This window comes from Sarcophilus harrisii, chromosome 4 (genome assembly GCF_902635505.1).
Source record: "Sarcophilus harrisii chromosome 4, mSarHar1.11, whole genome shotgun sequence".
Classification (NCBI taxonomy): domain Eukaryota; kingdom Metazoa; phylum Chordata; class Mammalia; order Dasyuromorphia; family Dasyuridae; genus Sarcophilus; species Sarcophilus harrisii.
In genome coordinates, this window is record NC_045429.1 from 327,407,672 (window position 1) to 327,433,290 (window position 25,619).

The window sequence follows — 25,619 nt, forward strand, 5'->3', positions numbered from 1 at the left end:
AATGCATTAGTTTACCTGTTAATGACTATCAACAATGCATTAGTGTGTATATATACACATACACCCATACACATTTACATACATCCACCCCTAGCATTTGTCATCATCTTTTTTGTCAGTATAGCAACTCTACTAGGGATAAGGTGATATCTCAGAATTGTTTTAATTTAATAAGCAGTATTTGATAAATGTATTTAGTAAAGATAAGTTAGCTTTCCAATTGTTGGATTGTCCCACCTCTAGTTCTTACATTTTCAGACTTTCTTGAGCGACTCTTTTCAGGACAAGAGTAGAACAGAAACATCTGAATCCCTCATTTGTCCCTGACTACTCATCCCTTCCTGGGTAACTCTCCCAGAGAAGAAGGTGCTTTCTCCATGCTTGGTCCTAGGATTCTCTATAGACATGGCTAGTGTGATAACAACTCATTCTTTTATCCATTCTACTTATCATGTCCAAAATAATCCAGTTGGCATGATTCAGGCCTGAAGTCCTAGAGCCAGTTACATTTGTTACATTAGCCTAGGTAAAAAGCATCAAATTTGTTAATCGAGTATATGAAGAATGTTAAATTAGGCAAAGTCTGAATTACAGGATAGTTTTGGCAAAATTTAGCAAACTGGAAAAAGGAATGAAATGTACTAGGGAAAAAGTCCAAGTTGTTATACGTGGAAACCCAACTGCCTAATAATGCAATGGAGATTCTGCTGCATCTGGAGTTTGAAGATCTGGATTCAGATCCCAGTCCCCTATACCTTGCAACCCTCTTGACCTTGGTAAAATATAACCTCCTGAACTCTGGTTTCCTCATCTGTAAAATGAGAGGGTTAGACTAACTGTCCTCTACGGTCCCTTTAAGCCTATGATATTACAATATCATTATAAAGTGAGGGAAAGTCTAGTTAAGAAAGAAAAGTGTGCTGGTAGGATAGGATAGGCAGAAAATGAAATATTATGGAGGGTGATGGTTGTGCAGTTAATAGAATGTGATGAAGCAAACAAATCTTGGAATCTGGGATGAAGGTGATTATGGAAAAGGACCAAAAAAAAAAATAAAGTAGCTACCTTCACCTTGCACATAAGGCAAGTATTGACTGATTTACTACCAATAAAAACATATTTAGAGATCCATTTAGAGCAGAAATTGCTTTGACAAATATGTAACAAAGTAGTATAACAAAATCAAGAATACAGATTTTCAACAGTATTATAAGAAGCAAGAGTAGTTGTGTTCGACTGTACTTAGGAAACATTGTAGATGATTAGAAACATTATAAGATAGACTCTCCTTGCCTCTCCATGCTTTAACTTTGGGCAAGTAGCTTTACCTGTGTAGGCATAGTTTCTCATTTACAAGACTTAATTCTCAAGGGATTTATTTCCATTTTATATGCTTATAGGGCTATAGTACTCTTCTTAAATCTATAATGACCTTGGATAAAAGATTTTAGCATGGGAAATAATTATTGGAAAGAAAAAACAAAAACAGCAAATGGAATAGGTCATAGGATACCCCAAATAAGTAAAAGACTGTAAAAACAACAATTCTGAATCATACTGTCCTCAGAATTAAAATTAATACCTAAACCTCGTTGTTATTATGTTTTTCAAAAAGAAATTTATAATGATTTTATTTCTTGAATAATGTCCAAGGCAGGGATTTTTTTGGTTTTTGGTTTGGACAAAATTATCCACACCATTAAGGAGCAGTTTATATTCTCCTGTAGTTAATGAATGAATGAATGAATAATATTAAAATTCTTTAAAGATTAAAAAAATGCAGAAAAAGTATATTTCTGTCTGAGCTGCCAGCAAAGTATTTTCCCAGTTTAACACCTGGAACTCATTTTTGACTTAATTTTTTTTTCTTTTAAAGTTTACTTGTCAATAAGCAAGGACAGCTCTAATGCATTCTGGCACTAACTTAACTCTTTTTCCTGGTTACTGGAAATGAGTCTCTGTGGATAATCATGTTCTGGCTCATAGTAAATGTTCCATATATCTCTTGATTTTACTCTTTGAAGCCTAAGCTTGTGGTTGATTATTATTCAAGTAATGACTATTTGTCAAAAAATCCTGTCATTGGCTTTGATTTTTTTTTTTTATTTTGTGATTCGGAGTTCCACAATTTTCAAATCTAAATCCCTACTTTCTCCCACGTAGACAAGGAAAAAGCAGGGAGTAAGGTCCTAGTTTCTTGTGTCAGCCTAGATTTGTACATGGTCTTTCATATATAGATCCAACTTAACAAGATCTGAAAAAGTCTTTAAGATTTCCCCTATATAATTTTCTATAACCTAATTTTCCCCCCCTATGGCATAAGTTTTCCAGCATCCATCTTCTTTGCAGCTTTTAATCATTCTCCGCATCTTTTGCTTTCTTCCTCCTCTTTTCTTCTTCTTCTCTATTTCTCTTCAACATCGTCTAAATACTAAAATGATTCCTAAAGACAGAATGCTAAAGGGCAAAAAAGCAATTGTGAGATTTCTTGTGAGTAGAACACATTCTAATTCAGGCAGCTATAATAGTACTGTATTGTCCCTTCCCCAAATGGGTCTAATTAATCTAAAATTCTATTAATATTTATTGAAACTGTTCATTTTAATTTCATTTTGTTATTTTTTTCAGAATTCTCAGTGATAATCCTTTGTCAACCATTGAAGATAGTTTTTTTCCCCAATTGCCATCACTGAAATATTTGTAAGTATTTAATAAGACATAAATTCATGATTCACCTTTGCCTTAGATTCATTCTACTATTCTTTGCTTGATAAAAGCACCAAAAACCAATTTGTCATGTACATAAGCTAAGAAGTCATTTAATAAAGGCTCTTATAAAAGATATTTTAAAATAAAGAGTGACTTTTAGGGGGAAAACAGTCAACATTCATTTATTAGATACTTGCTGTCTGCCAGGTGCTATGCCAGTCATTGTGGATACAAAGATAAAAGTGAATTTGTGAAATTTCTGCTTTCACGGAATTTACATACACCCAAGAGACAACCTGGCATGAATAGTTGAATCTAAAACAGATATAAGGGAATGCCCCACAGGCTTCATACAAATTCATGGTGGTGCTGAGCTTGAAGAGGTGGAGGTAAGAGTACATACCAGCCATGGGGAAAGGCTGTAAAAAAGCATTAAGAAGGGAGCATGTACAGGCTAGAATATATAGAGAGTATGTAAAAAGAGGGGGAATGTTAGTCTTGAAGATAATGGGACTAGGTTATGAATCGGGCTTTAAATGTTGAACAGACGAATTTATCTTTAATGCTAGGGAGTCCCCAGTGTTATTGAAAGAGGAAGGGGACATCACATGGTCAAACTTGTACTTTAGGAAAATTATATGTGAAGGATGCATAATAGTGGAGAAAGACTTGGAGAAAACTATTGAAATAGTCCAGGCAGGAAGTGATGAGGATTTGGACTAGAGTGGTGGCTATGTAGGTGGAGAGAAGGTGGAATATGGATGGATGTGGAGATAGAAACCATTTGCCTTACACTCACTGGATATAGGAAGTGAGGAGAGCACTGAGGTTATAAATGTCAGTAACATTAATGGGCATGAAGAATGCAGTGCTAAAGAATATCTAGAGACATATGAATGAAAAGGAAACCAAGTGGATGGAGAAACTGTCATTATAACAGGGATGTGGTTTAGATTCTAAAAATTATATCACTCATCATAGGAAAGAATAAAATGATAGGGAATGAGAAATTTGAGGTGTTTGCAGGTCTCTTTATAATATACAATTTCAAGGTAAAGGGACAAATATTTATAAATTTTTTAAAATTTAAAATTATTTTGATTAACTAGTTTATAGGCTATATCTAGGAATTTCTTTGACAGAAAATAAGCTCTTGAAACTGCTTGTTTTATAGAATATCAGCAATTGAGAAAATGACATTTTCTTAACTATCTTGAAAGTACAGAATTTCCATATTTGAATTCATAGTTTTATTTTTCTTCTAGGGATATAAGTAGAACAGAAGTACCACTTATGACCATCGAGAATATCCTGGTGACAGCCCTCAAGTTACAGACACTGTAAGTATTATGTGAATATTATTTTCAGTTAGATGTTTGTTTTTTTTAAATGTATCATTAGGTCCCTGTTATGACATAGTTTGTTATTACACAGATTTGGATAATGTTATACAGTAAATTGTGGCCCAAAACCTAATAAGAAAAATTAGTGGAAATTTAATGACAAGGTAAGCTCTTAACAGTAAATACTAATGCCCTATCTTTCAACAGTAGTGGTACATAGCATATTTATGAAGTGAAACTTTTAGAACTGAAAAATGGGGTCAAAGGAGGTTTTAAGTTACCTGTGAGTCTCCAGACTTCCAGATCAATGATAAAAAAAAAAAAAAAAGCAATATTGTGCTTCCAAGGATATATTCCCACAGTTATTTCTTGTTTAGAGCTTATTTGTCAGTTTTCAATATTAAAACATTTGATATGTGACCAATAAGGGTCACTGTGGAGCAAAGTTGACTGAAAAACCTTCTCTTTTCTGTATCCTCCCAATAGGAAAGGAGGAGGAGTTGAATCCGCCCAAACCTTCTCAAGTGCTAATTTTAGGGGAATGACTTTTCCTTTCCTCTCAACTTCCTACCTCCTCTCCCTAACTCCTAGGACTAGAATTTATGCCTAAGGCCTCTGCAGGTTGATCAACCATACTAAGCTATAACAATGAGTTTTGGATATATTTTTTACTTATGTATTTTAGATAGATAGATAGATACACACACACATATGTGTGTGTTTCACTTAGAAAGTTTGTTTAAGATCAAAAATTATGTTAAAATCTCCTCAAGCTCAAGACCCCCAGTTAGGATAATTCCTAATCTTTAGATTGATTTAGATCTCTTTTCTATTTAAATTATGTGATTTTTAATTACCCCTGACTTCTACTGTTTCCCTTTCCTCTGCTGTAAGTCAGTATATAGCCAGTTCCCCACCCTGGGACTCTGCCAGCAGCCAGGGTGTCTTCAAGTAACTAGAGTGTTGAACATCTGGCTTGGGGTGCACCCAGTCCTGATGCTGCTAGGAGAGCCAGAATCAGCACCAGCTATATGTGTGGGGGGCAGGGGGAGGTCCTGTCTAGTAATAGATTAGTGTCTTGGGGGAATTGAATTTTCATAATATATTCAATATACATAATAATTTGTAAAGCAAAAACTGTATATAACTATGTGATACACAATTTAACATCATCAATGATGATTTGTTATGATGGGTTTTTTTTTTAAGATCACTCTCATATGCATACATTAAATAAAAAGTTTTAAGGAGCTTTAAAAACTTAGAAGGAAATGAAGGGAAAAAAATAGGGAAAGAGAGGATTGATATACACCCTCAATTTGACAGCTAGAGGAAGAGACAGTTCTGCCACATTCTTTTATAAGTGGAGCAGTCCAGGAGCAGAAGTCCATCATTAATCCCCAATCCAAATAACCCTCACTTGCTGGTGCCATTCCCTGGCTTCTCTGATAGTTTTGTAGCAGGCTTCTACAGGCCAGCTGCCAGTTGGGGTTGTGCCTGTAACTTTTCAAGACATGTAAGCTCAAGTGAAGTCCATCCTCCAGTTCAAAGATAATCCATTCTAATTTGTTTCAGGGTGCCTCGGCCTGCGAGGCAGAGTGTGTGGACCCTGGAAGAAAAGAGATAAGGGCAAGAGAGAGGGGACACGCAAAATGGAGGCAAGACAAATCCATCTGATCAAGCCTCATTTTAATGGGTGCAGTAGTACAGATATATATAGCAATAGGAAAGAAGGCAGGGTTGTACAAACACAGTACAGGGTGGGGGTCCTAGACTAAGGGTTGGTATCCCGCCCAAGGATGAGCTGCTCAGGTGTTTCTGGTGGTAGGAAGCTCTATGATGTGATTAGGGGATGCCTAGATATCTGCCTATTCAAAATGTGGCCATAGATTAGTGCCAGCTCCCCACATCAGGGCTGGCAGGGGATGGCTGTCCCTCTGAACTACAAATTCTAGGATGTATAAGAGATCTAAAACCCTTGTTATAGATATAAAGATAGTTATGATTCACTTACATTACATTGTTTATTATTGAAATTCTGTCCATAGAAATAACATGCACATAAGAGAGAGTCAGGAAATTATCATTGTGGACTTTGAACCAGTGTCAGTCATATAAAGAAAGGGCAATGTTACTTAGGAGGGCAAGGAGAGGTGGGACCTGAAGTGGTTTGGCAGCTAATTACCTCTACTGTTTTACACCAATATTTGGAAAGTTATGGAAGAACTTAGTTAAGATAATGTTGACTGAAGGCAGTATTAAGTAGAGTCCAAGTGTAGAGATTGTCTTTAAAAGTTCATTTGGTTAGATAAAAACCAAAGGATAAAGGAAAGCAATGTGAAAAAAATTCAGATTAAATAATTTTTAAAAATTTAATATACAATAAATGAAAAGAAAACATATAGACTTTAACTAAACAAGAAAGGACAAATACAACCATTACAAAGATAAAACACCCAAAAGTATATAAATACTTACAGGAAATGTGAGGACTTTGTTGGCAATCAACATGAAAAATTGCTGTTAAATGAGTAGTTGCTAAAGAAGAATGCAAAAAGGAAGGACACATCATAAGTCACTCTTGGTTTGTCCTGCACAAAAATAGTTTGAGACATCTAAAAAATGTTTTAAGTACATATATGAGGTATGAATTGTCATTTCTTTCATTTCAAGGTAAAGCTGAATTGCTCATCTATTCTTTAACTTTTAATTCATGAACAAAAAGGATATATGTGTTTAAAAGTTTTTCAGCAAAGATGTTTAAAAATTAAAACTTAAATGATCTTAGCCCTTATCAACTAAATTTTACTTTTTGATTGCTTCTTTTCTTTTCTTTTTTCTTTTTTTGGGGGGTCAGGCAATTAGGGTTAAGTGACTTGCCTAGGGTCACACAGCTAGGAAGTGTTGAGTGTTTGAGGTCAAATTTGAACTCAGGTCTTCCTGACTTCAGGGCTAGTGCTCTATCCACTGTGCCCCTAGCTGCCCCTTTTGATTGGTTTTTAATATTTTCTGGTATTTAAAGACAATCTCTAGAGGAGAGCAGAAGGAGGAATTAATTATTGAATATAGAAAGGCTTTGATATTTTGTTTCTGCATTTTGCTTTAACATATTTTATGTATTCTGGATTATTATTTCTACTCTATTTTGTTGTAATAGATTTGGTAAATTAGTGTTCCAAATATGAAATATTAACAAGTATAATTATAACTACTTTTTAAAACCACATTTTCTCTCCTAGTCACATATTTCTGTATAATGCAAGAGCTAAAGAAAGGAGATTTCTCCATACATATTTTCATGTAATATATTTCAAGAACTGCACTTAGTGAATAAATTAAAGTTGTTCTACATTTTATTTTTAATATTCTATAATTTTAGATTATATAGAAACATAAAAAAGAAAATAATGGCACTGTATTGTGGGAAATATATAGTTTTAGAACCAGAGAACTTAATAACTGTGTGACCTTGACAAAGTCAGTTAAATTCCTGGCCCTCAGTTTCTTCATCTATACAATGAGAAAATTGGATGATAATTACCTTTGAATAATCTACCATCTTATGCTTTGAATCTTGGCTCTGCTGCTTGTTAACTGTATGTCATTGGTCAGGTTTGTTCCCATCTCTGAGTCTTAAGTTATTCTCATCTATAAAATGAGTTAAAGATTAAACTGAATATTCTCCAACGCCCTTCCAGCTCTAAATGTATGATCCTAAGATAAAAATGAATTTTTAATGGTGTCTTGAACTAAAAAACTTTAGTACCAAATTATTAAAATAAAAACATTAGAATTGTTCTGCTTGGATAGATACAGCTAATAAGCTATGTTAAGTCTTAATTGTGGGAAGATAATTAACAAAAAGATCTCATCTCCAACTCCTGTCCCACCTTCCTGGCCCCAGATATACCATCAAGGCTTAGAGTTGTGTCATTCTAGGAAGAGATAGGGGGAAAAAAATCACCTTTAGACTCCCTAAGTCAACTCAGAAATCCACAGAGGGAGCCCTGGAATCCTGCTGGGACCCTGGAATAGACAAACCAGGCAGGCTAAATTACTGAGCAAGAACAATCGCTGGAAGCTTCTAAGTACTGGGCTGAGCAAGAGCAATCCCTGGAAGCTTCAATCAGACAATACTTTCTACTTGACCTTTACTGAAACCTGTGGCAACAGCAACCTAGCCAGAGTGTTCAGGATAGGTCCAATGTCATGTTCCCTACCTGAGCCAAACAGTTCCAGATCCCAAGCAGGTCTGGGATGATACTACTGGCAAAAGCCCGACAACAGGAAAAGGACCCTAAGTTTATAGTATAGGTAGAAGGTATTCCAGTAAGCCTGAGAGAAAGAGCTCCCCAATTACTTAGGGCCAGATCTGTCCTCCAGCAGTCAGTTGGGATAGACATTGAGACTGGTAAATCTTGACTCACCAATTGTGGAAGAAGCTGAGATGCCTCAGATGTAATCCCCAGGGAAACCAACATTAAAAATAGAGAAAATCAGAAAGTGAAAAATAGGCAAAAAAAAGTCTGCAATTACCAAAGATCAAGAAAAAGAAAATTCAGAACCTTGAGAAGCAGATAAACCAACAGAGAAGATAGTAATAGCAGAAGGAAATATAGCCTCCAGACCAGACCACAAAAAAAAACGACAAATCAGGCCTCTTTGAATAAATACTGTAAATCAAAAAAGGGTAAATCAACAACTGATGAGGCAAATGTCAATCCTCAAAACAGTTTGGAACCACAACAGGATGTTGTGGAAACAGAGAAATGCAAATTAAGACAACTCTGAGATACCACTACATACCTCTTAGATTAGCTAAAATGACAGGAAAAGATAATGCTGAATGTTGGAGGGGATGTGGGAAAACTGGGACACTGATACATTGTTGGTAGAACACTCTGGAGAGCAGTTTGGAACTATGCTCAAAAAGTTACCAAATTTTGCATACACTTTAATCCAGCAGTGTTTCTACTGGGCTTATATCATAACCAAAGAGATCTTAAAGGAGGGAAAGGAACCCACATGTGCAAAAATGTTTATGGCAGCCCTCTTTGTAGTTGACAGAAACTGGAAAATGAGTGTATGCCCATCAACTGGAAAATGGCTAAATAAATTATGGTATATGAATGCTATGGAATACCATTGTTCTGTAAGAAACAACCAGCAGGATGATTTCAGAGAGGTCTGAAAAGACTTAACATTAACTGATGCTAAGTGAAGTGAACAGAACCGGGAGATCATTATACACAGCAACAACAAGACTATGATGATCAATTCTGATGGACGTGGCTCTCTTCAACATTGAGATGATTCAAACCATTTTCACTTGTGCAATGACGAAGAGAGCCCATGAGAACACTCAGAGAGAGAAAATTGGGAACAGAGTGTGGAACACAACATAGTATTCTCATTCTCTCTGTTGTTTGCTTGCATTTTTTTCTCATTTTTTCTCTTTATTCCTTCTTGATCCGATTTTTCTTGTGCAACAAGATAACTGTATAAATTTGTATACACATATTGGATCTAACATGTATTTCAACATATTTAACATGTATTGGACACTACCTGTCAGATAGGGGAGGAGGTGGAGGGAAGAAGGAGAAAATTTGCAACAAAAGGTTATGCAAGGGTCAATGTTGAAAAAATTACCCATGCATATGCTTTGTAAATAAAAAGCTTTAATAAAATTTTTTTTTAAATATCACATGCCTAAACTATTAGAAGAGCAGATATTTTAAGTGTGTCAACCTCAGAAAAGGAAACTACCAAAAAAAATTCCAGGTCCTAATAGATTATCAGGAGAATTCTGTCAAACTTTTAAAGAACAGTTAATACTAATATTTCACAAATAAGTTTAAAAATTGAGAAAGCACCTTACCAAAATCCTTTTATGAGACAAAGTTTTAATACCTAAACCACAGAAGAAAATCTTAGGCCAGTATCATTAATATTGACTCAAGAATTTAAACAATGATCCTTTAGTTCTGAAAATCCTAGCGACCAAAATAAGACAAAAGAAGGTAAGTAAAAGAATAAAGAGGGGATACAACTATCCCTATTTACATTCTGTTGCTTATAAGAAATACACTTAATAAAATACTTTTAAAAAACACATTTTTAAATACATTTAAAAGACACATAGAGAATAAAAATGAGAAGCTGGAAACATTTACCATGCTCCAAAAAGCAGAAGTTGCAATCGTACTATTAAAGTGAAAATAAACTTTCGGAACATAAAAAAAATTATTTAAAAGCCCCTCTATTTTCCTGAAAAGAACATATACAACAAACCAACATCAGTATTTAACTTATATCTGCCAAATGCCTCAGCATTTAAATTCACAAAACATTAATTGAAGTCCAAGAAGATATAGACAGTAAAACAATAGTGACAGATTTTAATATCTATCAGGGATTAGTCTAACAAAGATTAACAAAAGAGAGAATATAGGATTAAACAAAATGATGCAGAAATAAACTAAAAGACCTATGAATTTTCTAAAATCGTACATATTTTAACTGCTAAAAATATACATATTCCTCAGCATCAAATAAAACTTTTACAAAAAGTTAACATTTACTAGGGTACAGGGATATTGCAAACAACTGTAAAAAAGCAAAAACAGTAAATAGATCCTTTACAAATCATAAAGCAATAAAACTAATTTCAGTAATTGAAGAGACAAAACAAAATTATAGGACAATACCGCTAATATCCATATGAAATTTTAAATGTTCACAAATTATCATTTTAAAAAGTATACATTATACCCAGGTTAGGTTTATAGCAGAAACTCAGGGTTACTTCAATATAAGGAATATTATAAATTTTGTTATTTGACATAGTAGTAGAGTATAAGCTGTAACAATACAAAAAAAAAAAAAATGCCGCAACAAACATAGACAAAGAGGAAACAAAATTAACACTTTCTGTAGATGATATGAAGGTATATTTAGAGAATCCTAAAGAATCAATAAAAATAAATTGAAATAATTACTGAAGTTGCAAATCCATATAAATCACATACCTCTATTTAACAAAATTTAGCAGCAATATCCAGAAAGAAATTCTATTAAAACTCCAGAACTTATCAATTATTTGAGAGTGTCATCTTCCAAGAGTCAACTAAATAATAAATGAATTCAACTAAAAAGTGTTCTTTGCAGAAATACAGATTTAAATAATTGGAGACCAATTATAATAAAAATTACAGTACTTAAATTAACTTATCCAATATGGAAACCATCAAACTCCTAAAACATTTTATAGAATAAATGGGCAATATCTAAAGGATAATAGTGGGAAAAAAGAACTACGGAGTCTGAATGTAGATCAAAGCATATTATTTTCATTTTTCTTTTATTTTCCTCATGATTTTCCCCTTTTGTTCTGATTCTTCTTTCACAACATGACTAATGTGGTAATATGTTTAATATGATTGTACATGTATAATCTATATTAGATTGCTTGCTGTTTTGGGGAAATGGGGAAAGAAGGGAGAAAGGGAAAAAAATGGAAATAAAAGTCTTATTAAGTAAATGTTGAAAACTATCTTTACATGTACTTGGAAAAAGATAAAATACTATTGGGGGAGGAGAGAAATGAGCAGAGCTATAATTTATACAATGACAACTTTGAAAGATTTCAGAATGCTGGTTAATATAATGATAAACCATGGGCTGAAAAGAATGAAGGTGAAACACACAACCCATCCTCCTAACAAAGAGGCAACGAATTTGATAAACAGAGACATATTTTCAAGAATGTTCATTTTGGTTTACTAGATAATGTAGCTATGTGTTGAGGACTTTGTTTTTCTTTTTTATTTGCTTAATAGGAAAGAGAATTTGGAATGGAAAATTTTGTAATAAGTCTACCCTGAATTAGACATTTTAGTCTAATGTTATAGTTTGAGCTTTTGGTTCAACAGTATTAGCACCAGAAGATAATTAATTTAATTTTATACCTAGAACAAGTTCCAAGAATTGTCTCCAAAACAGGAATAGTTCTGATTGCTTAAAAGCAGACGGATTTCAAGAGGAAGCTTCTTCCAATCTAGAATTTAGTCTCTTTATCTAGAAGACCAACCTATAAATGAATTTTCAACTAAAACTTATTATTTGCAGATCAAGAAACATATCTATAGTGGGATGTGCCTTTTCTGATCCTCTTTCCCCAACTGCTGATACTGCCAAAATATAACTACTTTATATTTATTTGTATTTATTCTCTTTATATTCTATATACTTATAATAGTATTTACTGTCTTCCCCATTTGAATATAAGTTTCTTGAATGTAAGAATTGTTTCATACTCCTATTGCTCAGCATGATGCCTAGCACACAGTGGGTGAAATTCTGACATTTCTAAGCTGTGACCCGCACATCTATGCCCATCTATGCTCATCACATCTCTTTTTATAGTCTGCACAGTGTGACCATACTCTTCTCTTCACACGGTTAGCTATCATCTCTGATTCCCTTTTCATTTGTCTCACAAATTCAAGGTCAACTACTTGCGCTATACCTCACTTTTCTGACAACCTACAGAACTCTGTTAACAGAAAACTATCTTGACTTGCTGGACTAATAATCTCATTTCTACCACAGTTTAACTTTTTTTCCCCCTATTTTCAGAGTCTTACCTAGCAATATTGCTTGCTGCCTGTGTCAGTTTAAAAAGAATATCGAAAGTGCCTTCAAGACAATAAAGCTACAGTGTGAAAGCAAGTGCTTCACTAACTCCTTTCTTTGTGGTATGTCTGAGATGCCGAATTGTAAAATTTTAAACTAAGCAATGCAAATGTTCTTTTTGTTTAATGTTATTTATTGCATTTAAATTCTGATAATGAACTAAATAATATACCCTATTTGTATTCCTATGAAGAGTCTCCTTTTCTAAACATTTCTAAAATGGCCACTTGAGTTTATTGAGCATTTGGGGAAACAATATATTTGAGTACAGATTTTCTGAGATGATACAGCTGCCAAAATAATCTTCCTAAAGCAGAGGTCTGACCATGATATTCCTTTGTTTAAAAAAATCTTGTCTCCCTGTTACCTCTAAGACAAGGTTCTTAACATTTTTTTTTTTTTTTTTGTGAAACCTTTGGTAGTATATAGAATTCTCTTCAGAATAATGTTTTAAAATGCATAAATATATGATAAATATATGAGCTTACAAATGAAAAAAATTACATTGAAATAGTTATCAAAAATGTTTTTGGCAAAGCAATTGGGATGAAGTAACTTGCTCACACAGGGCTAACACAGCTAGTGAAGTGTCAAGTGACTGAGGTCAAATTTGAATTCAAGATCCTCCTGATTCTAGGAACAATGCTCTAACAATGCTCAAAATATTTTTTTAAAAATAAGTTCAAGGACTGCATGTTAAGAACCCTTGCTAGTGTAAATTTCAGGCTTCTTATCCTTACATTTAAGGCACTCCACAATCTGTATAACTTGCTTTGCAGCCTATTTCACATGACTGCTCTTCATACACTTTATATTCCAGAGTAAATAGCTCTGAATTTGACATACCATAACCAAACTCTATATATTCATAAATTCCAAAAGCTCTTAATTTTTGTGTGCCATGAAACACTTTATCAGTCTAGTGAAGCCTTTCTTGGAATAGCATTTTTAAATGCATAAAATAAAATACAGAGGATTACAAAGAAAATCAATTATATTGAAATAACTATCCAAAAAAATTTAAGCTGATGAACCCCAGGATAAAACCCTCTGTTTTAGACTTAGTTTAATTAAATAAAACTGAAATTCAACCAATATTTATTAAGTACTTAATACATACAAAATATTGTGCTAGGTGATGTGAATTTTAAAAAAAAAAAAAAAAAGGAAAGAAAGGAGATATAATCCCTATCCTCAAGGAGAATACTTAATACTGGGTGGTTCAAGTACTACTTTCTCCATGTTGGTCTTCCTGAGTGAAAAGTGTTCTTGCCTTTTGAGTTATTTTAAAAACATTTTGAGTGAGTATTTCTTTTGCCTCATCACTCGGTGCCTTAACTTATTTTTATGTATCATTCCTGCTATAGAACTGTGTCATTTATATCTTTGTACCCACAGTACCTGATATGAGGAATAAAAAGTCCAAGAATCATAATTTCTGGATAATTAATAATCACTTTATTAACTGAGGTCACTGGCACTTTCCCAAGCTAAAGACAAAGTTTCCTGCCCACCCATTCCCAACATTTATATATTCTTTGAAGATTGTGTATTACTACTAGGCAGAAATCAATTATGATTGGTTAATAATTAATGACAGAATTTCTATTATAATGATAGGTGGATCTATTCTGAGGGGTTAGGTATGAGACTATGATTTTACCATTTTTAGACAAAGAGACTCAGTTCTACTCAGACACTCCTGCTAGTGATAAATTTGCCTCTTTGCAACTTCTACTTTTTGGTCCTAGTTCTAGCTATTGGAGTCAAATGACACAAATATAATCTTTTCCTTATAATCATCTTTCAAATACTTCAAAACAGCTATCATCTTCTTCACTAATGTTTTCTTCCCTGGGCTAAATATCTCTGTTTCCTTCAAATGATCTTCATATATTATACACTATACATTCTGTAAATGAATGAATTTTTCAACATTCTGGTTGCCTCCCTTTGAGTGATAAATGTCTTAAACTGGAGTATCCAAAAATGAACACAGTATAATTTCCCTTTCTCTCTTTCAGAAGGAATACTCCTTTCTCTGAAGAACATCTTTAAATATATATACATATATCTGCCAAAACCTCCACCCAGTTTAAAGTTAGCTTTTAAAATGTGAGCTGTTAAAGGGTAAATCCTGAAAAAGTTGGGAATTCAAAGGCTAAAAGGAGTCTCAAACTAGAAATTACTATTGTCTTCTAATTCACTTGATAGAGCAAATGGAGTTCTCTGCCCTTACCAATCAGTACTATGCATGCAGTGGCCTTTTTATTTTGTTTGCGTAACTTTTCCTTCAATTATGTGTGAAAACAATTATTAACATTCCTTTTTTTCTCTCATCTTTTAGTTTTGAACTCCAAATTCATGCACTGGCTTTCCATTACATAAATTGGTCTCTTTACTCTTGACAGATCAAAAAGAATCCATAGAAGATATACAAAGACAGTTCATAAATACATTGCATTCCAGAACAAAGAATTCAAGTATTGAACTAAGCCTACAGCCTGAGAAAGCGTATATAGATAGTGATATCGATTCTTTAACTTTGCTAACTGAACAATTAAGTAATAATGGTGAAATTGATCTTCTTGATGCAGCAGCAAAGTATTTGTTGCCAAACCTCCCAAAGGGTCAAGTAAAAAATGTAGAATTGAAATTACTCCCATTTATTAAGACACTTAACACCCATTTGCGAAATGGAGGAAAAACTTCAAGTCCTTCAATAACTCAAACATCGTGGGCCTCCTTTGGCCCAATACAGATCAATTTGTCTGATGAAATTCAATTGAGGAAACTTTATTTTGTGACAAATTTGCTGGAAACCTATCTTCGAGAAAAAATGCATTATATTAAAAACAAGCATGAAAAAGATGTCAAAGCTAAATATCCAATACTTCGAAAGAAATGGAAAACCTTCACCCTGGAAAGAAGCAAGAAATGTGATGAAGCGTCGGGAAAATGCAGCCAGCCCCCAGCCAGCAGCGAAAGAAAGGCTACAGTAGATAGGGGAGTGGATGCCTGCAAGGGACAGTTTTGCACAAAGATGAAGCTAGTGGAAGTGGGGAAAGTCAGCAGCAGTGAGAAGAGCAAGAAAAAAAAGCATTCAGAAGGGACTTACCAGAAAAGGGTGCAGGGAAAACAGGAAAGTGTAAGATCCTCTCTGAAAAACATTGCCAAAGGAAGGACAAGAGTTTTGGGACAAATTGTGAAAAGGCTACGAAATCAAGGCTGGCATCGCCGTGTAGGTGCTCTTTCAACTGCAAATCCTCTGGCAGCAACATTGAAGGACAGGAGCAAATCGGATGGTTTAACACATCCAATTACCACTTCAAAAAATGCAAATAAAAGGCCTAAGTATAAGGGACAAAAAGAAAAACATGGAATTGGTACAGCATTTCAAAAAGACCACATTCCATTCTTACCTTCTAATAAAAATCATATTTTTCATAAAGCAAAATCCCGTATAGCCAATATATTCCCCAAGACTAAGCAGAGCCAGAAGGTAAAAAATAAACTTTCACAAAATAGATGGTTACATAAAAACCCTGTTTTCACGGAGCCAAGAAGCCTTATAAATAATCCTTCTACAAAGGTGGTTTCCCTTGCTTCAGAAAGAAGTATGTCAGCCAAGACTTTGAAAGAGAGTATCCCAGCAAAGGCTTATGAAAGACACTCTACAAGAAAGACTCCTTCAGAAAAGACTACTGCCGCTTCCAGGCAGGAGGAAGAATTCCTTTTAAACAGTTCTTTGTCAGATGTTCAACCAATCAACAAAACACACTGGAAATATAGAGAGAAGGATAAATTTCTACCCAAACCAAAGGGCGGCAACTCTTCTAATTTTTCGGCTTCACCAGAATCGTTTGAAATGGAACTGAACCAACGGTTACAACCCCTAATCCCCAATGAAGCAATGAGGAACCTGATTTCCCATGTTGTCCGAACTTTACAAAAGGATTGTGTGGGGCATAAGGTGCAACTGGCCTGTACCAAGCTCATCTCAAAAACAGGTCTCTTGATGAAACTGATCAGTGAGCAAGAAAATATGGAACAGAAACTTGAGCATGAGGATTCCAACCCCTGGATAGATGAGACCAACCTCAGTGACAGCACTGACCTGCAAAAGGCCCTAGGCCAGCTGCAAAAAGATGAGGTAAATCTGTCTTCAGAAATGGAGATACCATATATTTTAAAAATAATTTTTTAAAATAGAGTTCTAAGACAGCTAGAGTTGATTAGTAATTAAAAGATCAAGTAGGTGGTCATGGCTGTGAATTAGAATTATTTAAATGTAAGAATTAGGACAATTAGGATATAATCCAGTCCTTTGATTTTATAGAGCTGAATAACCCTGAAAAACCCAATGAGTGTGCTAGTTTGCTCATTTGCAAAATGGGAATATTAATCCTAGAGCAAGTATGAAAAGTAACATATATAAGCAGTATGTGTATTGCACATAACCAGATGATCTAGGAGGCAATTTGGATAGTTTCCAATATATATGTACATATATTTTTTTGAAACTATCTTTCACTTTTTGTTTCATTTGGTTTTTTTAAAAGTGCTCTTTTTTTCATAGATGACAAAAGACACTACAGGATTTGGCTATAACAACAAACTTCTCTTGGCCATCTCAGTGACAGTAGTGGTAATGATCATTATTGCTGTGATTTGTCTCATTGAGGTAAGAAAAGCATTTTGTTCAAAGTTTCCAAAATATATGCTATGTTTATGATGATTTAGAACCCAGTCACTAGAAATCAAAGCTGGTATAGACATTCATATTTTCTTGTATCTAGGGAGAATTGGGAATCTCTAGATGCCAGCTGTTTATTCCAGTTCTTTGAAAGTGGTTTTTTACTCTTTTAGAATCAAAGCAAGAATCCACCAAGGCTAAAAGGGGTGTTCAGCTTCTAAAGGTCAGCATTTATGTGGGAAGGGATTGGGTCAAAGCAACCTGAGGAAAGACTTCAAAAGGAAGGAAGAAGTGGGGAAAACAGAAGCCAAGGCCACCAAAGCCAGTTCTGAAGGAGGGGGTGGAGCTGATGGAGGAAGAGGGGTCAATTGGCACTTAAGGTGATATCAACCAGGAAGATAGGTCATCCTGGGTTTGTGCCCAAGTTTTCACATACAATTCCCCTATATTACGATATCCCCTCAGAATTGCTAAGGTAACTCCTTTTTTTGCTGGCATCTCTTGAAGCTTTTCTGGAAAATTTTTGTTCCTCTTGCCTTAGATTTGGGAATCTGAATGATTGGAAGTCATAGTTTTTCCAGAGTAGGGCTTCACCATGACCAAGAGGTCGGTCTTTATCATGATAATGATTTTCATGCCTTTGAGATCTACCTTTCCATTGTCAGGCTTCAAACTTCAGCACAGAATTTCTAGCAGAAACAACCTCTGTATATGAGTAAATTGTGATTTATAAGTTTATAAGCTTAAGACTTCCTTCAAATAAACTTTGAGTAAGAGTCATGTAATGTGTCTTGAAATGTGCTACTAGAAAAGTGGAGAAATTAGAAAATTCTATTACTCAGGTCTGAAGTAACTAAGATCCAGTAGGGGGAGAAAGTACCGCCACCCTAATTGGACTGACTGTTTTTCTGAAACCAGTAATTAAAGTAGCAACCAAGCTACTAATAAATGTTTTAACAACCAGCTTTCCAGAAGGAAAAAAAAAAGTACCCATACCATACTTTTTAAATATTAACTGCATTTTTAAACATTTGATCAATTTCTTAAATCTAGACAATCAATAAAACAATAAATCAATACCTGACTTGTAGCTTTTACTTAACAGCACTTTATTTTTTTTCCAAATAGAGTAAAGATAGTTTTCAACATTCATTTTTGTAAGATCTTAATCTCCAAATTTTTTTTCCCTTCCTCCCCAAGACAGGAAGCAATCTGATACTCATTACTTATGTACAATCATGTTAAATACATTTCCACATTAGTCATATTGTGAACGAAAACTCAGAGCAGAAGGAAAAATGCACAAAGAAAGCAAAGTGAAAATAGTATGCTTCAATCTACAGCCATAATTCTTTTTCTGAATGAAGTTGGCATTTTCCATCACTAGGCCTTTGAAATTGTCTTGGATCATTGCATTACTGAATAGTTGATCATCACATAATCCATGATGTTACTGTATATAATGTTCCCCTGATTCTGTTCACTTCATTCAGCATCAGGTCGTATTAGTCTTTACAGGTTTTTTTGAAATCCCCCCGCTCATCATTTCTTATAGAACAATATTATTCCATTATAATCATATACTATAACTTGTTCAGCCAATCCTCAATTGATGGGCATTCCTCAATTGGCCCCTTTTTGCCACCACAAAAAGAGCTGGTTTAAATATTCTTGTACACATAGATCCTTTTCCTTTGGAAGAGTATGCACAGTTTGATGGCCCTTTGGATATAATTCCAAATTGTTCTCCAGAATGGTTGGATCAGTTCACAATTTTTCCAGCAATGCATTAGGATTCCAATTTTCCTACATCTTCAACATTTATCATTTTTCTTTTTTGTCATACTAGCCAGTCTGATATATGACATTTGTTTCCCAGAGTTGTTTTAATTTGCATTACCTTAATGAATAGTGACTTAGTACTTTTTTTCATAAATCAATAGCTTTAATTTCTTCATCTGAAAACTGCTTGTTCCTATCCTTTAACCATTTGTCAATTGGAGAATGACTTGTATTCTTATAAATTTGACTGTTCTCTCTATATATTTGAGAAATTAGACTTTTATCAGAAACACTGGCTGTAAAAATTGTTTCCTACATTTCTGCTTTCCTTCTAATCTTGGTTGCAATGGTTTTGTTTGTGCAAAACCTTTTTTATTTAATGTAATAAAAGTTATCCATTTTTCATTTCACATTATTTTCTCTCTCTTGTTTGACATAAATTCTTCCCTTCTCCATAGATCTGACACATAAACTATTCCTCTTTCTTCTAATTTACTCATGGTATCATTCTTTAATGTCTAAATCATGCACCCATTTCAATCTTATTTTGGTATATGGTGTGACATATCAGTCCATACCTAGTTTCTACTATACTATTTTCGTTTTCCCAAAAATTTTTGTTGAGTTTATCCCAGAAGCTGGAGTTTGGGTGTTTATCAAATAGAGGATTACTATAGACATTTATTACTATTTCTTGTGTACTTAACTTAATCTACTGATTTATCACTCTTTATTTTAGTCAGTACCAAAGAGAGTCTTACTGTTTTATAATATAGTTTTAGATTTGGTACAGCTAGACCACCTTCCTTTGAATTTTTAAAAAATAATTCCCTTCATTTTGGCCTTTTGTACTTCCAGATGAATCTTGTTATTATTTTTTCTAGCTCCATAAAATATTTGGTAATTTGATTAGTGTGGCATTGAATAAGTAAATTAATTCAGGTAAAATTATCAATATTATTATTTAAGTTTGGCCTACTCCTGAATAATTGATATTTTTCCAATTGTTTAGACCTGATTTTGTTGTATGAAAAGTGCTTTGTAATTTTGTCTATATAGTTCTTGGGTAATATTGTTTATTGTTATTTTAAATGGAATTTTTCTGTCTCTTACTTTCAGACTTTATTGGTAATATATAGAACTGTTGATGTTTTATGTGGTTTTATATAATATTCTGAAACTTTGTTGAAATTGTTAATTATTTCAAGTAGTTTTTTAATTGATTCTCTTATTGCTAAAGTTATTATTTCTAGTATAATATTGAATAATAATAGTGATAACGGGCATCCTTGTTTCACTACTCATCTTTTTGGAAAAGCTTTTAACTTATCCTTATTACATATAATACTTGCTAATGGTTTTAGATAATGTGTATCATCTTAAGGAAAATTCCATTAATTCCTATGTTCTCTAGTGTTTTTAATAGGAATGGGTGTTGTATTTTGTCAAAAGTTTTTTCTGTATCTATTGAAATATTCATGTCATTTCTGTTAATTTTCTTATTGATCTGTTCAATTATACTGATAGTTTTCCTCATACTGAACAAGCCTTGCATTCCTAGTATAAAACCCATCTCATCATAATGTATTATCTTTGTGATAAATTACTGAATTTTCCCTTTTCATTTTTGATACTAGTAATTTGATTTTTCTTCATTCCTTTTTTCTAATCAAATTAATCAGATTTATCAATTTTAATAGATTTTATTTTTCCAAGTATATATAACTTGTCAACACTCATTTTTGTAAGATTTTCAGTTCCAATTTTTCTTTTCTCCCTCCTTCCATTATCTCTCCCCTCCCCAAGACAGCAAGCAACCTGATATGTTACTTATATAAAATCATTTTAAACATATTTCCATATTATTCATGTTGTGAAAGAAAAATCTGAAAAGGGGAAAAGCACAAGCAAGAAAAAAATAAATAAGAATTTAAAAGTGCAAATAATACACTTTAATCTACATTCAGTCTCCATAGTTCTCTCTCTGGATGCAGATGGCATTTTCCATCTCAAGTCTACTGGAATTGTCTTAGATCATCATATTGCTGAGAAGAATTACGTCCATCATAGTTGATCATTACATAATCTTGCTGTTATTATATACAATATTCTCCTGGTTCTCCTCACTTCACTAATTATCAATTCATGTAAGTCTTTCCAGGCTTTTCTGAAATCAGCCTGCTCATCATTTCTTAAGATTTATTTATATTTTATTAGTATTTTCATAAAACCAGGTCTTTTAGTGCTCAATTGGGAATTTTAAAATTTCTTCTTTTTCTAGCTTTTTTAGTTGCAGGCCCATTTCATTGATCTCCTCTTTCTCTATTTTATTCATGTAAGCATTTAGAGATATAAAATTTCCCCTAAGAACTGCCTTGACTGCATCTCATAAGGTTTGGTATGTTGTCTCATTATTGTCATTGTCTCTAATGATATTATTGGCTATTTCTACTATTTGTTGTTTGACCCACTAATTCTTTAGGATTGGATTATTTAGTTTCCAATTAGTTTTTAGTCTATCTTTCTATTGCCTTTTATTACATGTAATTTTTATTGTATCATGATCTGAAAGGGATGTATTTAATATTTCTGCCTTTCTGAATTCTGTTGTGAGAATTTTATGCACTAATATATGGTCACTTTTTGTGTACATGCCATGTACTGCCGTGAAAAAGATATATATCTCTTTCTATTCCCATTCAATTTTCTCCAGAGGACTGTCATATCTAATTTTTCTAAAATTTTATTTATCTCCTTAATCCCTTTGTTTGTTCCAATAAGAGCTTTCTTGTTTATTCTGTGGTTAGATTTATCTAGTTTTGAGGAGAGGTGGAAGTACCCCACTAGTATTATTATGCTGTCTATTTCTTCCTGTAACTTACTATCTCCTCTAAGAATGTGGATGCCATACCACTTGGTGCATATATGTTGAGTATTGCTATTTCTTCATTGTCTATGATCCTTTCTGGTAAGATGGTTGTTTTCCTCCCTTATCTTTTTTAATTAGATTGTTTTGTCTGTTTTTAATTCAGTAAAAGAATAATATATTCTGTTCCAGTTTTTTCTTTACTCTGTGTGTATCTTTCTGCTTCAAATGTGTTTCTTGTAAACAACGTATTACAGGATTCTGATTTTTAATCCACTTTATTATTCATTTTTGTTTTATGGGAGAGTTCATCCCATTCACATTCAGCTATTAATCTACTGTATATTTCCCTCGATCCTATTTCCCCCTGTTTATTCTTTTCTTTCTTTTCACCTTGTCCTTCCATACTAGTGATTTGCTTTTAACTACCACATCCTTCAATCTGCCCTCCCTTCTATTAACCTCCCTTTTCTTTCCCCTTCCTCCTCCTACTTCCTTATAGGGCAAGATAAATTTCCATATCCAACTGAGTGTATATGTTATTCCTCTTTGAGCCAAATCCAATAAGGGTAAGGTTCAAATAATGCTCACTCCCTTTTCTCTTTAATAGGGTTTTTTTGCCTCTTTATCTGATGTAATTTATCCCATTTATGCCTCTTCTAACTGCTGTAATAAAGATATATTTCTCAAGAGTTAAAAGTATCATCTCCCCATGTAAGGGTATAAACAGTTTATTTACTCTTACTGAATAACGTGCTTGTTTGTTTTCTTTCCTGTTTACCTTATAATCTTCTTGAGTCTTGTATTTGAAGATTGAATTCAAGTTTTCTGTTCATTTCTGGTCTTTTCATTAGGAAAGCTTGAAAGCTCCCTATTTCATTAAATATTCATCTTTTCTCACAAAACATTGTGCTCAGTTTTGTTGGGGAGTTGATTCTTGGTTGTAATCCAAGCTCCTTTGCCTTCCAGAATATCCTATTCCAACCCCTCAGATCCTTTAATATAGAAACTGCTAAATTTGTATAATTCTGCTTGTAAAAGGATTTTGGATATTTGAATTGTTTCTTTCTGGTTATTTTGGAATATTTTCTCCTTTTCCTGATAATTTTGGAATTTGGTTACAACATTCTTTGGAGTTTTCATTTGAGGATCTCTTTCTGGAAGTGATTGGTGAATCCTTTCAATATCTATTTTACCCCCTGATTCAAGGGATTATCAGGGGAGTTTTCCTCATTTTTTAAAAAACCTGTCCAGGCTTTTTTTTTTTTATTCAATAGACCAATAACTCTTAAATCACCTCTACTGAATCTACTTTCCAGGTCACTTGTTTTTCCAATGAGGTATTTTACATTTTCTTCTATTTTTTCATTGTTTTGATTTATTCTTGATGTTTCATTGAGTCATTAGCTTCTATTTACCAATTATAATTTTTAAAGGAATTATTTTCTTCAGTTAGCTTTTGTATCTTCTTTTCCATATAGCCAATTCTATTTTTTGAATTGTTTTCTTCAATCAATTTTTGTGCTTCTTTTTCCAAGCTGTTGACTCTTTTATTCTGCATAACTTTCCTTCTCCCAGTTTTTTCTTTTGTCTCTCTTGATTTTTTAAAATCCTTTTTGAGCTCTTTCAAGTGGATTTTTTGGGCTTGAGACTAATTCATATTCCCTTTTGTGGCCTGATAGAGAGGCATTTTGATATTTTTGTCCTTTTCTGTGTTTTTATCTACCTTGTTGCCATAGTTGTTTCTATGGTCAGGCTCTTTTCTCTTCTTATTCATTTATTTTAGCCTATTTCATGACTTTGGGAGTTGAGCTCTGCTTCTGGGTCACAGGGGGCCTGGATATTAGCTTTCCATTCCCAGGATTCAAGTGCTTGTGGTTTGCCATTGTACTGGGGCCTGCCTGGCCTAGTCACAGCAATTGTCCTGTAATTAGGATTAGGGTTTGCCTTCTGCACAGGGACTAGAAACCTCACAACTGGTCTGCTGAGCAAGATTGAGAGGCCTCAGTTGCTGATGAGCACTGGATATTCTGGCTTGGATATCTCCAAACTAGGTGGTTCTTGCTGCTGTTCCCTGAAAATAACACTGCCCCTGAAATTACTTTGTATTAATTTTGTTTGCATGCATATATACTTATATATGTGTACATGTTGTGTCCATCAAAAAATTCCTTAAGGATGAAGAATGTTTTGTTATTGTTTTGTATTTGTAACCCCACAGTGCCTAGCTCAATATCTGTCATATTTTAGCTGATTAACAATTGCTTTTTGGTTGATAGAATAAAAATACATTTAATATGTCTTTGAATTTACCTCCTCCTGCTAACAGGATTAATGTTCTAGTGCCTGGCCTCTGTCTGACTTGGAGTTAAAACAAAACAAAACAAAACCAAAAAAATCTTTAATTCTGCTCAGTCCCTAACTGTCAACTTAGATCATTCTCCTCCTCTGAAAATAAACAAACAAACCTAGAGAGAGGTAGATTACATTCCAACAAATAAGGAGACTGTATGGGTCTGAGGCAATGTACTTAACTCAGCTCCCCAAAATTTAGCATGTGGGGAGAAGCTGGAAGACTCCACCACATTCCCTTTATTCCTCATTCCTGCCATTAACATGCCATTAATAGCCCAGTACAATGGAGAATAATTTTAGCACTAACAGAGCACTCCAAGCACAGATATAATTTTGAGGGAGGTATAATATTATCCCCATTTCACAGATAAGGATATCAAGGGTCTAGCCCCCTCAATGTATAGATGAGGCAACTGAGGCCCATAAGAATCAGGGACTTGTCCAAAGTCACAGGGACTTGTCCAAAGTCACACAAGAATAGCAGCCTCAGAATCCACTGCTTTTCTTTGTCGAAAGACTGATCTACTGTTGCTACAATTAAGTCCCAGTGAGGCAAGCAGGGAGAAACAGTGGAACTAATAAAATTGATCCCTGGGCCAGGCAGGAAGAAGGCTCTGATTGAGATCAGTTTAGTTCCATGGCTACACCCTCTGTGGAGTTAATCCAGTCAGAAATCCAAGTTCTGTCAGCTCCCTGGGGCTAAATTTTCCCTATAAATCTACTTATGGCCTATGCCATGTTTACAGCACTCCTTTGGATGGGTCCACCACAGGTGTCTCCTCTTCTGATCCCACTTCTCCTCCTTACAGCTAACTAACTCTTTTAGGGTGCTAAGGCCCTTTCAGAATCTACCCTGCCAACTCAGGACATTTCCTTTCCACCTCAGGGTATTTTCTTTCTCCTGGTGAATGGTAAACTCCACTAAGGAACTTGCCCTTTCCATAAAGCCCCTTGCATATGGTCTCTCACAATATTTCATATTTACCATTCCTGGTCTCTTTTGTGTCTCTTCATTTTGTAACTTCTCTTAAATAAACCTACCTTTTGTCAAAGAGAATGCCCAATGTAAATTCTTCACATTTAATATTTGGTGTTTCTCTTAAAGCACATCACCTGGTGCTGAGTCATCAGCCACATCACAATCACTCTGTGAAGAGGCTACCCTTATTGC

At 34.0% G+C, this 25,619-nt stretch overlaps 1 protein-coding gene and 1 long non-coding RNA gene across 3 annotated transcripts in view; one reads left to right on the plus strand and one right to left on the minus strand.

Annotated features, from left to right (window-relative positions):
- LOC100918898 (leucine-rich repeat-containing protein 37B-like) overlaps nt 1-25,619 on the plus strand; it is a 51,779-nt gene that overhangs the window by 20,926 nt on the left and 5,234 nt on the right. For both annotated transcript variants that reach the window (XM_031965971.1, XM_031965972.1), the window contains 5 exons: nt 2,629-2,700; nt 3,975-4,049; nt 12,693-12,811; nt 15,161-16,902; nt 17,329-17,433. In XM_031965971.1, coding sequence (XP_031821831.1) covers nt 2,629-2,700; nt 3,975-4,049; nt 12,693-12,811; nt 15,161-16,902; nt 17,329-17,433 — 2,113 coding nt within the window. The remainder of the gene's footprint in view (nt 1-2,628; nt 2,701-3,974; nt 4,050-12,692; nt 12,812-15,160; nt 16,903-17,328; nt 17,434-25,619) is intronic.
- Nucleotides 5,312-25,539, minus strand: LOC116423288. Its single transcript, XR_004233840.1, has 4 exons — nt 25,490-25,539; nt 7,594-7,700; nt 6,531-6,590; nt 5,312-5,661 (listed from the first exon to the last, which is right to left on the minus strand). It is a non-coding gene; the product is annotated as an uncharacterized LOC116423288 (long non-coding RNA).